This window comes from Neodiprion lecontei, chromosome 7 (assembly GCF_021901455.1).
Source record: "Neodiprion lecontei isolate iyNeoLeco1 chromosome 7, iyNeoLeco1.1, whole genome shotgun sequence".
NCBI classification, from domain to species: domain Eukaryota; kingdom Metazoa; phylum Arthropoda; class Insecta; order Hymenoptera; family Diprionidae; genus Neodiprion; species Neodiprion lecontei.
Genome location: NC_060266.1, coordinates 8,895,295 through 8,909,256, shown reverse-complemented (window position 1 = coordinate 8,909,256; position 13,962 = coordinate 8,895,295). Strand labels below are relative to the sequence as shown.

Genomic DNA, 13,962 nt, shown 5'->3' with positions numbered 1-13,962 from the left:
GTCTCAGGTTCATATCGTCTTGTTTGAATAACACGAGTAAGTTCACGTTGTCGCGCACGAGATGTTTGGGGATACGCGCGTATGTCTGACAGAGATAGAAACAGTCAACGTCGTGATGTCTACCCATGCAAAAGTAGCCTCTAATATTGTCCTGCCTCTTGTGCGCTACATCGTCAAATATGATTATTGAGTTTGGCCGTGCTTCTTCCGGTGTAATCACTTGCTCACGCTCGGTAAACGCAAAACACTCCGTATTCTCAACATGGTCGAACAATTGCTTCCACAATTGGTATTCAGGTTGGTTGAGAGATTTCGAGTTGATGTTTTCATATCTGAGTCCGTTGGGATGGGTTATAAGTCTGAGCAACGCATTAGTTTTACCACAATTCGACGGTCCACAGAATATTGAACGTATACTATTCGGGAGTAATTCACCGTGCCATTTGTGCTTTTCGACATTTTGCTCCGAAAGTTTGTCAAATTTCGTCACAGTAAGCTTAGTAGGTTGTTTCTAAAACCGCATCTCGGACATGACTGATCGGATTTGCTATAAATACCCCCATTTTAAAGCACTTTTCTTCAGTCAACGCACGAACATAATCGTGTACAGAGGTAAACGAAGCAGCAGGCGGCAACATCGTGGCAAGGGTCTGGTGAATAAAATCATCAACAGCCTTCCAGTCGAATTGCATGTACCTGGCTATCAGTACTGTGGGCCTGGTACAAAATTAACAAGGAGACTCGCGCGGGGTGATCCGGGAATCAATCTTCTCGACGCTGCTTGCAAGGACCACGAAATTGCTTACTCGCAGAATTGTGAAAATCTTGAAATTAGAAACGAGGCTGATAGGGTGTTGGCTGAGAAAGCTTGGAAACGGGTTCTCGCAAAGGACGCAAATTTGGGTGAGAAAGCAGCCGCTTGGGCAATAGCTAATACAATGAAAGTAAAATCAAAACTCGGAATGGGAATTCGAAAGTCAAGAAATGTGACCTTGAGAAAAATTATAAATGCTGCAAAACGTTCTACGGTTTCAAGCAATGATGAGAAAGTAGCTGTCGAATCTGCGCCGAAGGGAGCTGAGAACGCCGTTAAAAAGCGGGTGGTGAATGTAAAGTGCGAACACCTCGCGTCCTACCAGTACCTTCAAAAGTCGGTGGTTTTCTACCGTTTCTGATTCCTATTTTTGCTGGACTTAGTGCTACAGGCGCGTCTGCTGGTGGTACGACAGACATAGCAAAAGCTGTGAACGATGCAAGTGCTGCTAAACGAGAACTGGGAGAGAGCGAACGACACAACAAAACTATGGAAGCTATCGTGTTGGGCAATGGGCTTCATATGAAACCGTACAAAACAGGTCTTGGTTTCCATCTTTCAAGAAACAAGATGCGATGCCACGACGTCGAGCGTTGACTGATTGGGACTTGTTGAAATATGCAAAAATCTTCGAGGTTGTAATAAGTCTTTATTAGGTTCTATCAGTAATTATTGTAAGCGGGTCGTACCTCAAGTTAAAATAGCCACCTCGTTTCATTTACGATTAACTATATACACTACAGAACAACAAAAAATATAAACTCATCTTTCTAACTTGGACGTGTCCAATTGTAAAATCGAAAAGACGCTAATAGTCGTAACAAAAGATATAGCAAATACAAAAAATAGAAGGACAGAATAAATTAATAAAGCAATTGACAATGGCCAATCCATGCATAACTCAAATCTCAAGACGAAAAACGGCCGGGCTCAAGGTTGTAAATGATAAAATGAGCCAATAGGCATCACAAACAGAGAATTAAAAGAAGCTGAACCAAAAAAAGACCATAATAAATATGTAAAAATAGTAAGAGGGATTGCACAAAACAACACAGAGCTACTGGTAACCCCGGGGTTTTCTTTGTCGGCCGGGTTCCTTCTTCTCGTTCTCGAATATTACTGTCCTCCGGACTACTCGGCAACGGGATAATCACTTTATGTGTATTATATGTATAAGAAATGGTGCGGTCCCTTCGGATAGGTGATTGGTGACCGACTGATCGTCTTTTGGCTCGCTTGGTCTGAGCAGCTCCGTACATGCGGATTTGAATTTTCGTTTAGTGGCAATTCCTGCCAGCCTCACGTGACCAAATCTGGCCCGATATTTCGCACAAGGTTCCGCATTTCCGCGGTGTTTTCAAGCGAAACGAAATGCCCGAAAACGGTCCACTAAAAAACGAGTCAGCTATAATCAACCTGGACGACAAAGACGGTCCGGGAACACACTGGGTTACGTGCAAGAAACGCGACAATAATATCGATTACTTTGACAGTTTCGGCAACCTTCAACCACCCTCAGACCTCATAAAATACCTCGGCGTTGGTAGTGTTGAATACAATCATGAACGGTACCCAGATTATAATACATTTGAATGCGGACACTTGTGTCTGAAATTTCTAAGTGGTGAGCTATATAAACATGGTGCATGATTCATTAAATTCAGTCTATTACTTGCAGTCATGGATGATTCGTTAACGTTAACGATTTCGGTAACCTATTCGATTCTCGAGGCACAATATTTCCCACCGATCGCACTTGCTCGTGATGAAAGTTATACTCTTGGCTTGATAGAATTGTTAACCTTCAATTCGATTCCCAACGTTGATGTTGGTCAGAATAAAATTCACGTAGCTGATAAAGTGATCACCATACCTACCGGCAGCTATGAGATCGAGGACATAGAGAGGTATCCTCAAAACGTGTTGAGAGATACAGACATCAGGCTCGCCATCAAATCCAACAATAATACATTACGCAGCGAAATCACATGCAACCACACGATTAACTTTGAGCCGAATGATTCCTTTGCTCAACTTTTAGGATTCACATCACCTGTATTAAAGGTTGATAAAACTCACGAATCAGACGTGCCTGTAACTATACTCAAGGTCAACGCGTTGCGAGTCGAGTGCAGCATTACAACGGGCGCCTACGTCAATGGACACAAAGTACACACTATTCTCGAGTTTTTCCCGACTGTCCCACCAGGATATAAGATCGTGGAAGTACCGTCGCACGTCATTTACCTTCGATCACCGTCAGGACCGTAGATCACGTTCAGCTCCGGTTAGTGGATCAAGACGGAGACCTGGTTAATTTTCGTGGAGAAGTTATTTCTGTGAGACTACCTATCAAATCGCAATAAACGATGGTAATTGTATATAACAGACTGTTAAAGAGTAGGTACCCAATAAACACACACCAGTATAAATTTCGTATATGAAACGTCGAAGTCGTTTAATAATGGTATAAGTATAAAATTCAACCGTATCACATATACTGTAATATTTCGGATGGATATTATTCGTATGATTACTCTGTTTATTATGCGTATTTCATTATACAGAAGTTTAAAATACGTATTATTATAGCAAAAGCAACGTATAGTATATTTGTTCATTATTCGTACGAAAATCGTTTAAAACTTATATGTTTAACGATGTTGGTACTCCATCTTTCAACGTTTTATCAGAATCGTTTCATTTGAATTTACAAATTACGAGCTATTAACGTTCACGAAATTCGTTTATGATTTTGGTAATCACAACATATAATATTCATTCATGACACAACTGCCAGCAACTTTAATTAGACGTTTATCATACTTCCTATTCACCATTGCACAGCAGTATATTGATTGTTTTATGAACGTATATCTTCGACTATTATAATGTACGTTTTATTGGTATTTCTGATCTACGCGTGATAGACGTTTATGAAATTCATTTTCAATCTTGGTGTCTACAACATCTATATATATATATATTAGGGTGTGTCGAAAATGAACTTTTTTTTTTTCTTCGCTCCTACCACTCAAAACTTTAGGTTTTGACATTAAAGAGGTCCTCGTTCAAGGAGGGCGCTGTAGCTTGAAGTTTAGAAGTCGCTCAACGAGGATTTAGGTTTCCCATCTAATTAACACGTAAAAAATATTGTTTTTCGTTCAAAATGATGTCAGGCAACCATAAAATTGGCGATGTCTGTATTTCTTGGCTTATTTGAAAGCATGACTCATCCCCTAAACGATGATAGGTCGTTTTTCGACTTACCTTGTTCCAATTTTTTTTTACGCCACTTTTCGACCACAATAGTCACTTTTTCAAGTTTACAAAGTCTCCAAGGTATCAATGAGTCCAAAATGAATTGCTACAAGTATTGATTCTTGATTCGAATATAAATAACCAATTCTAAAAATTGGTAAATTCCGTATCTTCAATTTTATTCAAAAAACCATGTTTATTTTGAGAAATTTTGTATGTTTCACTAATTTTTGGAATTGGTTATTTATATTCGAATCAAGAATCAATACTTGTAGCAATTCATTTTGAACTCATTGATACATTGGAGACTTTGTAAACTTGAAAAAGTGACTATTGTGGTCGAAAAGTGGCGTAAAAAAAATTGGTACAAGGTAAGTCGAAAAACGACCTATCATCGTTTAGGGGATGAGTCATGCTTTCAAATAAGCCAAGAAGCACAGAAATCGCCAATTTTTTGGATGCCTGACATCATTTTGAACGAAAAACAATATTTTTTACGTGTTAATTAGATGGGAAACCTAAATCCTCGTTGAGCGACTTCTAAACTTCAAGCTACAGCGCCCTCCTTGAACGAGGACCTCTTTAATGTCAAAACCTAAAGTTTTGAGTGGTAGGAGCGAAGAAAAAAAAAAGTTCATTTTCGACACACCCTAATATATATATATATATATATATATATATATATATATATTGTACATTCATCATACAACTACCAGCAACCCCAATTAAGCGCTTAATTATTGCGGTTTTCCACTATTGCACAGAAATATATTCATCGTTTGATGAACGTATTTTTTCAACGATTATTGTTCACGTTTTACTGCTACTTGTGATCTACGTTCAATAACCGTTTATGAAATTTATTCAATATCGGACTATTTTCAAGATACATTGAATTGTATAATATGTATATTTGATCAAATGGGTTCATACTTGTTTTACTTCAACACGATTGAGGAAAATTCAACGTTGAGTACAATATTCAGATTATGAACGCACTTTTAGTATTCATGTATGCGGAACCGCCTGATGCCAAGCGGTGGCCAAATCAGTTGATTATCTTATAATTAGTTTCCGAAAAATGGACTTTAATTACCCGTTATTTTGATGCCAATATTATGTGGTAACTAAAGCTGAACACTGATCTTGTATTCATTTACCGGTGCATGGAACATAGATATAACCAATAAAAGGAAGAGAATAAAGAAGTGTCCGAAACGTGAATAATTTCGTACCAAGAATAATAATTTATTGTACATTTTTATAATTATTTCACAATATTGGTTATCATATTATAATATATTAAATCTCATTATTTGGCACGAATTACGTCAAGACTTCAATATCTTGTATGAGTACTTGCTAAAACAAGCGTTCATCATATCCTGTCGCATTTTTAACGTCGTTTGTACGTTTATTTTTCGCGCTATTTTATCGGAGTTCTGTGCGTTATACATTGTGTCACTACTGATATATTATTCTCCTGCTCTGGTGCGTCAGCGTCGGTAACGCTGCAAGCTAGAGTAAGAGCGCAATAATTATATGTAGAGACAGAACTTATCCCATGGACCGCGCATTCATACAGTAAGTGTAAGTATAGCGAGTGGTAAGACAAGGACAGCTCGGAATAACACGGGCATATATGGCAAAGTTGATTCCCTTTTGGGCACGATCTCTCTGTCGCTCTTGCGTCTCCTCTATCTTTGTCTTTGTCTGGGAGCCTATATTCATCCCCACCCTTGCAACTGGCCTCAGGCGCTGGTTATGGCGTTATTCGTCAACCGAATGCGGAGGTGCTCGGATCGATCGGTGATCGTGTAGCAAAAAAGGTGAGAAGCTATTGTTAATCTGCGGCCTAGACGGAAGAAGCAAATTCGTCATTAAATAACGCTGGTAAGTACAACTACATATTTTTCCAAATATGGTGGTATTTTGTCTTAATACATCGAGCATTCTTGGTTGAAAAAATAATGTGTTTTGCAACTCAAATTCTGTCTCTTCTGTATTTTTTTCTTTCCTTTCTTTTCTTTCTTCAAAAGAAACTATGTGTAATGTTCTGCGTCTTTTTCTCTAAACCAAACGATGTACCATAAAAATATGGAATAGTTTATTGTTTATTATATAACGTTCATGAATATTTTTGAACTGTTTTTAAACGTTATTTATATGTGTTAAGTTTACTATGATACGTATATTATAGGTTAATTATATTAGTTCTTGTCGAATTTGAGGAAAACTTCATGTTAATAATCATCCCATGTGATCATGCGGTTATTAGTAACTTTTGCTCTGTATTGTTTGAAATCGGTTTCGTGTTTATTATTTTTTTAGATACCGTTTCAACATATCTATAACATACATATGAACTCGTAGCATCTTCCAAAGTAACAAAGTATAGTAATACAGCCACGTAAATATTTCTGTGCCATCGAAATCACAGAAATATTATTTTGACAATATTTTTTATTTTCTTTTCCCTTCAATTGAAAATAACAATTATTATCCATCAGAAGAAGACGGTCATGTTAGACAATAGAGACAATAGAGAAGATCCGTAGCAATAAAGCTTTTTCACCAGTTAGTGCAACAACTTATATAGAGGTTTATTAAAAATTATGTATTTTGATCCAAAATTCTGTTTTGTGTATATTTTCTTGGATTTGGGCTGAATAAATATTAAAAAGGGATTTGCACCTGAATAATTTTGTAAACACTGGTAAAAATAGTGGTCATCTACCCATCAAACGTATATAATACGCAGGAAATTCGTAACAAGTAATTTTATTCCATTGGATTTGACTTTGATCTTTACCGATAAACGTATAGTATACTCATGATTTACGTTCAGTAGTAGGCGTCATGATATACTATTCGAAAAGTATTAGAATATAAGCAGGACATCGGCCCAGAATTGGTTCAACGTTAAACTACGATCTTGTTTAATTTGTAGTAACAATAAATAGCGATACATAGAACTATAAGTACTATAGAATAATAATATTAGTAACAGTACTATCTAGTCCTGAAATATATCACGATTCCTACTACTGAACGTAAATCATGAGTATACTATGCGTTTATCGGTAAATGTCAGAGTCAAATCCAATAGAATGAAACTACTCATTACCTGCGTATTATATACGTTCGATGGGTAGCTGACCACGTTTTTTATTCGTGTTTACAAAATTGTTCGGCTACAAATGCCTTTTTAATATTTATTTAGCCCAAATCCAAGAAAATATACACGAAACAGCATTTTTGATCAAATTACTTAATTTTCAATAAAATTTTATATAAATTGTTGCGCTAACTCGTGTAAAAGCTTTATTGCTATGAATCTTCTGTATTGACTCACGTACTACGTTCATTAGGTTCATTTAACTTTTAGTTTTCAGAGTGGTGTGCGGATATTTACGACAAATAAGGCAAGCACGTTAAAGCGTACATCATTTCTTGTCTGGTGTGTATTATTATTTAGTTTTATAACATGCCTCATGATTTAAAAGTTCTGAGTAAACGACATTTGCGTCGCAAAACAGCTATAAATACTCGTAAAGTATTACTGAGTATTGCAGGCAATAATTGTGCACTCGAGCACCTTACGAAATCACAATTAAAAGATGCTAGTCATGAACATGTGTCTTGTATCGGAGAATATGTGCACTCTATAGATAGCGATTATGATGTTGATCATATCCATCAAAGTAATGAACAGAATGAAGAAAACTCTAATTCGAACCGCGATAATAAAGATTTCAAAGACATCGAAAGTGACATAGATAGCATCAAAGCTACGTTGTACAGTTCTGAAGATAATTCAAGTTCCGTCAGCGATGAAGTGCATTTAGATGATGAAACGAACTTTGTTGAAAATTTGCGCGACTGGGCATCTTCAAATAACATCACACATAACGCGATCGATCAATTGCTAGCATTATTGAAACCAGCACATCCTATCTTACCCTTAAGTGCTAGGACTCTACTTCACACGTCACGACGTATTGAAACGTTAAATTTAGACAACGGAGAAATGTGTTATTTCGGTTTGGAGAAATGCTTGAGACAAAAACTCGAGTCAGGTCTCAAAAAAGGACTGTCACCTGAACATACGTTGCGAGTTGATTTTAATATTGATGGGATTCCCGTTTATAAAAGTAGCGGAACATCATTTTGGCCAATTTTGGGACGCAGTATTTCAATGATCGATGATAGCCCATTTGTAATTGGTGTTTATTATGGTACGGGTAAACCGATGCCACTATCTTCATATTTACGAGATTTAATTAAAGAAACGTCACGTTTAAGCACCAATGGTTTTGAGTTTAATGGCACCAAATACTTTGTCAGAGTTGGTTTATTCGCGTGTGACGCGCCCGCGAGATCTATGTTGAAAATGTGTTTAGGACATTCGGGTAAGGATGCTTGCGAGAGGTGTAAGATTCGCGCAGTTCATCTCAACCGTAAACTGTGTTATCCATGTGACACCGAATTCCAGAAGCGAAAAGATAGTGATTTTGTTGCACCTAGTGAAAACGATCGTCACGTTAAAGGACGTTCGCCTCTTTTAGATCTTTACGTGGGACTAGTCTCCCAATTTCCTTTAGATCCCATGCATTTAATCTACCTGGGAATTTTGAAGAGGTTGCTCCTTAAATACTGGGTCGAGGGTTCACGTGATTGCAAATTGTCTAAGGATATTTTGTTAGAAATTGAACGTATAATGAAACTATTGGCGCGATATGTTCCGGCAGAGTTTCCTCGAAAGCCCCGTGGATTTTTGGATTTGCATCGATGGAAAGCGACAGAATTTAGATTTTTCTTGTTATATTCCGGCCCTGTTGTAATGCGGGATGTGCTAGATCGAAAAAAGTACAAACATTTTTTATTATTGTCTGCCGCCGTGTATATTCTATCGAATACAGCCTTGTTCTCGCGTTTTCGAAACATCGCGCAAGATATGATCGAAAAATTCGTTACTCAAGGTGCTAAGATATACGGACAAAACTTTGTCGTATATAATGTACATTCGCTGCTGCATGTCATAGACGACGTAGAACGATTTGGCCCATTAGAAGAATACAGTTGCTTTGTGTATGAAAATCATTTGGGCCATTTGAAACGACTTATTCGATCGAAACGCTTGCCGCTGCAGCAGCTGAGTAATCGACTTGAAGAACTAAGTTCTATTCGTAAAACTAATTGTCAGGAAAAATTTATTCCTAAACCCAAATTTATTGGAAATTCTCGTGAATGTCAGGCTCTGGAAACGAAAAAATTCAAAATATCAATAAAAAGGCCGGATAATGTAGTAGCTTGTGGGACAGAAATATTAGTGATCAAATCAATCCTTTTCATTGCCGGAGAATATAGAATTATAGGTACTCCGTTCAAGTACAAGCGAGACCTTTATCAGAAACCTATTAAATCTTCCAAACTAGGGATTTTTTTCGTAAGAAGTTTCAACGTAGCGAAATCTTATCGCGTCGATGATATATTACATAAATTCGTCTGTCTTCCATTTAAAGATGGTTTCGCAGTAACTCCGATACTACACGAAATGAAATAAAATTTTTATTTTTTGTTAAACATCTCAACGAAACGAGCTCTCGACAAAAAACAGATGATGAACCTACGATTCTCGGCAATGTGTACGAGGAAGAGGGATTCGTTCAAGACATGTATAGTATGTCTATGTCTACCTCGCACACATTCCCGAGAATCGTAGGTTCATTATCTCTTTTATATTAAAAGTTTGCTTCAATTGAGATGTTTAGCAAAAAATAACATTATCGTATACCTATTACCATATACCGTATATGCCGAGTCTAATTTACCTAGTAGTCCAATATACCCAACTCTACCATATGTTCATAACATCACTTTTGAGCTGATTTATTATAGTTTTGTACGTCACATTGACGTTCAAGTATTGGTTAGACATGCGTTCCCAAAATCTTCATAATGTTTCATGATCGATTCATCTTTTAACTTATATACTACCTTGCATATTCCTATGTTGATGTCCTAATTAAAAACTTTTAAACTGGCACTTTTTGCTCAGAGTGGAATAAAAGTGCTTGAATTTTGATCAAATATAAATTTATACACCAGACTAGAGAATATGATACATTTAACGATGTTTTTACTCAGTCGTGCTGCAGAACTATGTATGCGGTGATTGAATTCTTGGTTGGCGAAGATAGAGAATGCGCATTGGTACCAGTTCTTTGGCTGGTCGAAAACAACACCCAATGTTACTGGCCACGGACAAAAACTGAAGATCATTTTACAAAACTTGTAAAATCAAAGGCTGCCTATGAAAAAACATGGCCAAAGTTTGCCATTCACAAAGTACTGCATACCGGAGGTGATTATTGGAACGTAGAACTTTTTTTTACAATTGTATACGGATTGAATGTTTCAATCATATTAATTTTCACTTGGATAAGAGTTACGACGATATATTTTGATCATATTGTACATTTGTGATTAATTTTGCTAATCAATGAGCATTCGGTATTGATTGATATTCCTTGATTAACTAACAGATGACTACCACGACACCGAAGCAACGATGGCGCGCCTACTGGAGCTGGGCACGTCCGATGAATCCGGAATAATTCGCAACATCGCTAAAAAATCCACTGTAATACCTCAGCAAGATATTACCAATGACGTGGACGAGAATGAAGCTACGAACAGTGATGATGTCGAACCTGAGCCGCAAAAGAAAAAACGTAAACACAAAACCGACAAGAAGAAGGCTAAAAATCGACACGTTAGTAACAAAAAAAAAAAAACGAAGCGTTCTCGTGAAAGTTCAAGTAGTTTAGGTTACACCTCTTCAGCTGACGAGAATTTGCCACCGTCCGAAGTCGATGAATCGACTTCTAACCGTAATAAGAATACTCGCTACATTAACTCAGCCAAAGGATCTACCAAAAATCAGACACCAAAGAAAAACTTGGCCCACAAGATCGTACAGCACCAGTATAATGATAATTCCCATGAGTCACCGAATCAGTTGTCTGGATATGAAACATCAAATAGAAACATTTCTAGTAGGATCATCAGGTCTACCACGCAATATGACTTATCAAGATCCTTTTCACAACTTGAACCTTCAACCCCGACCACATCACGCGAACAGAATACCTTTGAAGAAAAAACTCTGCAGTATTTAGAACACATTAAATCCTACACTGAACAAAACCATCTGCTACTACGTAAAATCTTCTCAAAACAGAAGGAAGTCAGCATCGACGTAACAAAGAAACCAGCCGAATTCCCAAAACTTCCTCTTAACTCCATGGAAGACTTCTCCAACCTCGAAAATATCCTGAAATCCGAAGAGCATCGAACTTATTTAGTGAGTAGACCTTGCAATCATATTCAAAATATGTATGTCATGACATACGGATAGGTACTAATACCGAGCGTATTCTTCAATGAGGGCCAACCCCCTCCCTAGCGCAAACCAACACAGGCACATGAGGCTCGGCCGGGAGGGGATAGAATGCCAGTGGCCATGTTAGTCTCCACTCGACCGAACTTCACGTACGCGTCATGTGCCTGAGTTGGCTTAGCACTAGGGAGGGGGTTGTCTCTCATTGAAGAATACGCTCGGTATGTGTTGACTGCAAAGGAATAATGAAAATTACTACAGGCATACAGAATTGCGGTTCGTAACGTTTTAACCCTCTCGGACCGTATGTTGCTTCTACGCAACACGCACTTTGAGGCTTCATAAAACTGTATCGGTCGCAAGGTCAGGGTTCTAACTGCATAGTTCCATTAAGCAAGGTCAGATGGCCTTATAGATACTCCTAAACCCTGAGGTAAACTGCTTTCACCCATCGAAATATCAATATGGTGAGAGATTTTCATTCAACATGAAATCGGTCTCGGTCTGATCGAGAGGGTTAACGTTAAAAAATGCTGAAAAAATATTAGGAATCGACAATCTCCAACTAGTCAAAATTGTTATCGATGTTGATAACAGTAAGAATATTTTGAATTCAATTCGACATTCATTCATTTTAGTATTTTGTTGCAGACCGGGAAACTGGCTTCTATTGGAGGGACAAGCGGTCGCCAATGTGTGTTGGCTATAATGAGGTCACTACTCACAAACGAATTAGCGATGCAATTCAATTGGGCAGGGAGGGACAAAGTCTCATTTCAAAAGACATTGACAATGGAAACTGTTTACGGTAATGAATAATTCATGAAATTTTCGAGAAACAGTTATTACTTGGATTTATCGTGTGAAAACAATATTATTCACACATTATTATTCAAATTATGCAAACTGTTAACTTTTTTCCCAATATATTCGAGATTCATCACAATTTACATTGAAATTATTCCTTATCAGTTATCAATATCGTGATATTGTACCTTCCTTTTGATGTATTTTTTCTCAGAGGCTGTGAAACAAACCTTTCTTGGCAAGAAGGAAATTGGTGATGCAACCGAAACCAGTGTTTCGTGTGCCGTGAAAGACTGGTTAAAACTAGCTCGATCACGGCATACCTATGTACGAAAGAAGGGCTAAGAAACTGTGGTAAACGTCAACTAATTTTAAAAACAGTCATATAAAAGTACAAATCATACAGGCATATAAATATTTCTGATATAAGTGTAATATTCTTAGCGTTTTCTGTTAGTTGTAACTACCGTGAAGACGAAAGTATAGTGTAGGTTGAGCTGTGTCTATGAGCTACAAGATGTACCTTTTTTTTTGATAAATGAGTATTTATAGATATAAGATATTTGTGTAACGTTCTAACAAAGATATAATAAAATCGATTCACATATATAAACTAAATTCGTACGCTTTCTAACTCAACCCAGACTTGTTTCTAGCTAACGTGAAATGATCTTCCTCTATAGCAGTGTACTATATACGCTTTCAATTACACATCCAAGATACGTTATGTATTCAAGTCTAGAGGTCCAATTAAAAACGTTTTTTAACACTGTATAATATTCGTTTAGACATAAATAATGAAAGATTAAAGCGTCATTAACAGAAAACATTTTGTCACGTTAGTTAAACGGACATTGTCAACACATTTTAATAGAAAAAATTTCCTTCATAATTTGAGTTTTAAAACGTACTTGCGAAACGTCTCTTAGTAGTCATCAATATCCAAATATTAGACGATTACCATAAATATTAAAATAACGGATTTTCGATACGTTTTATCAACAAATTGAGATACGATTTATAAATGTTTGGTTTCAAACGTATAAAATTTGCATATGAACAACTATCGTAAGACGTCCACCAAAAACGTTTAATAAACCGAAATCACGGCGGACATTCTTCGCAATAAAATACGTAGGTGCTGCACGTTTATTCTACAGAATAAAACGTTCTTTTTTGACGAATTTCATACGCTTTATATACTGGCATTGTTTATTGGGTATATCAGTAAGTTGACATGCCCCGATCAAGTCAGTCATCGATCGATTCTCGAACCGTTAACACCTTGGAACGTGTAGTTCCTGATAGCTCTGGGTCGGAAACGGACACCTTTTGGAAGAGGAATTTCCGACAACTAAGAATCCGCTTTTGCTGTTTTATCATCTGCTACGTACCGTGGAGGACGAAATCTTAAACATTCGAACACCAGTTGTCTCTGACGAATCCGTTGCGCATTACGAGATTCACGCTCACAAACCTTACGCCTCGTCGACTTTCAACAACAGCGATGTAATTCGAATCACCGTTCAGTATCAGGATTTATGCATATTACCCAGCAAAAGTTCGGTACATATCCATGGACCACTCCTCAAACCTGATGGTACAGCTACTGTGAACACACAGCTCGTACACAATGCGATCTGTCATCTGTTTGAAGAAATTCGCTACGAAATTA

General features: G+C 37.3%; 2 protein-coding genes across 7 annotated transcripts in view; both read left to right on the top strand.

Annotated features, from left to right (window-relative positions):
• The window catches only part of LOC107227614 (dynein axonemal heavy chain 2), a 732,784-nt gene that overhangs the window by 318,235 nt on the left and 400,587 nt on the right, over positions 1-13,962 (top strand). The gene's annotated exons all lie outside the window — the stretch shown is intronic.
• Positions 3,235-13,152, top strand: LOC124295598. 6 transcript variants are annotated; one of them, XM_046746106.1, is made up of 6 exons: positions 5,349-5,968; positions 7,464-7,535; positions 10,226-10,442; positions 10,624-11,444; positions 12,119-12,288; positions 12,502-12,905. In XM_046746106.1, the coding sequence occupies exons 3-6, from the start codon at positions 10,241-10,243 to the stop codon at positions 12,542-12,544; spliced, it is 1,236 nt and encodes a 411-aa protein (XP_046602062.1). In that variant the 5' UTR covers positions 5,349-5,968; positions 7,464-7,535; positions 10,226-10,240; the 3' UTR covers positions 12,545-12,905. The 6 variants fall into 6 exon arrangements, 4 of the variants coding, with proteins under 4 accessions (XP_046602062.1, XP_046602060.1, XP_046602061.1 ...); XM_046746104.1 differs by having other exon boundaries at positions 5,362-5,968; positions 12,132-12,288; XR_006905491.1 differs by having other exon boundaries at positions 3,235-5,968; positions 7,464-10,442; positions 12,132-12,288; positions 12,502-13,152.

What these genes read in the sequence shown, in the direction of transcription:
- LOC124295598 (XM_046746105.1), top strand. Translation starts at nt 10,241, where the DNA reads ATGTATGCGGTGATTGAATTCTTGGTTGGCGAAGATAGAGAATGCGCA. An exon ending in CAAAGTACTGCATACCGGAG is followed by an intron (nt 10,443 to 10,623) that starts GTGATTATTGGA and finishes ATTAACTAACAG; the next exon opens with ATGACTACCACGACACCGAA. An exon ending in AAGAGCATCGAACTTATTTA is followed by an intron (nt 11,445 to 12,131) that starts GTGAGTAGACCT and finishes ATTTTGTTGCAG; the next exon opens with ACCGGGAAACTGGCTTCTAT.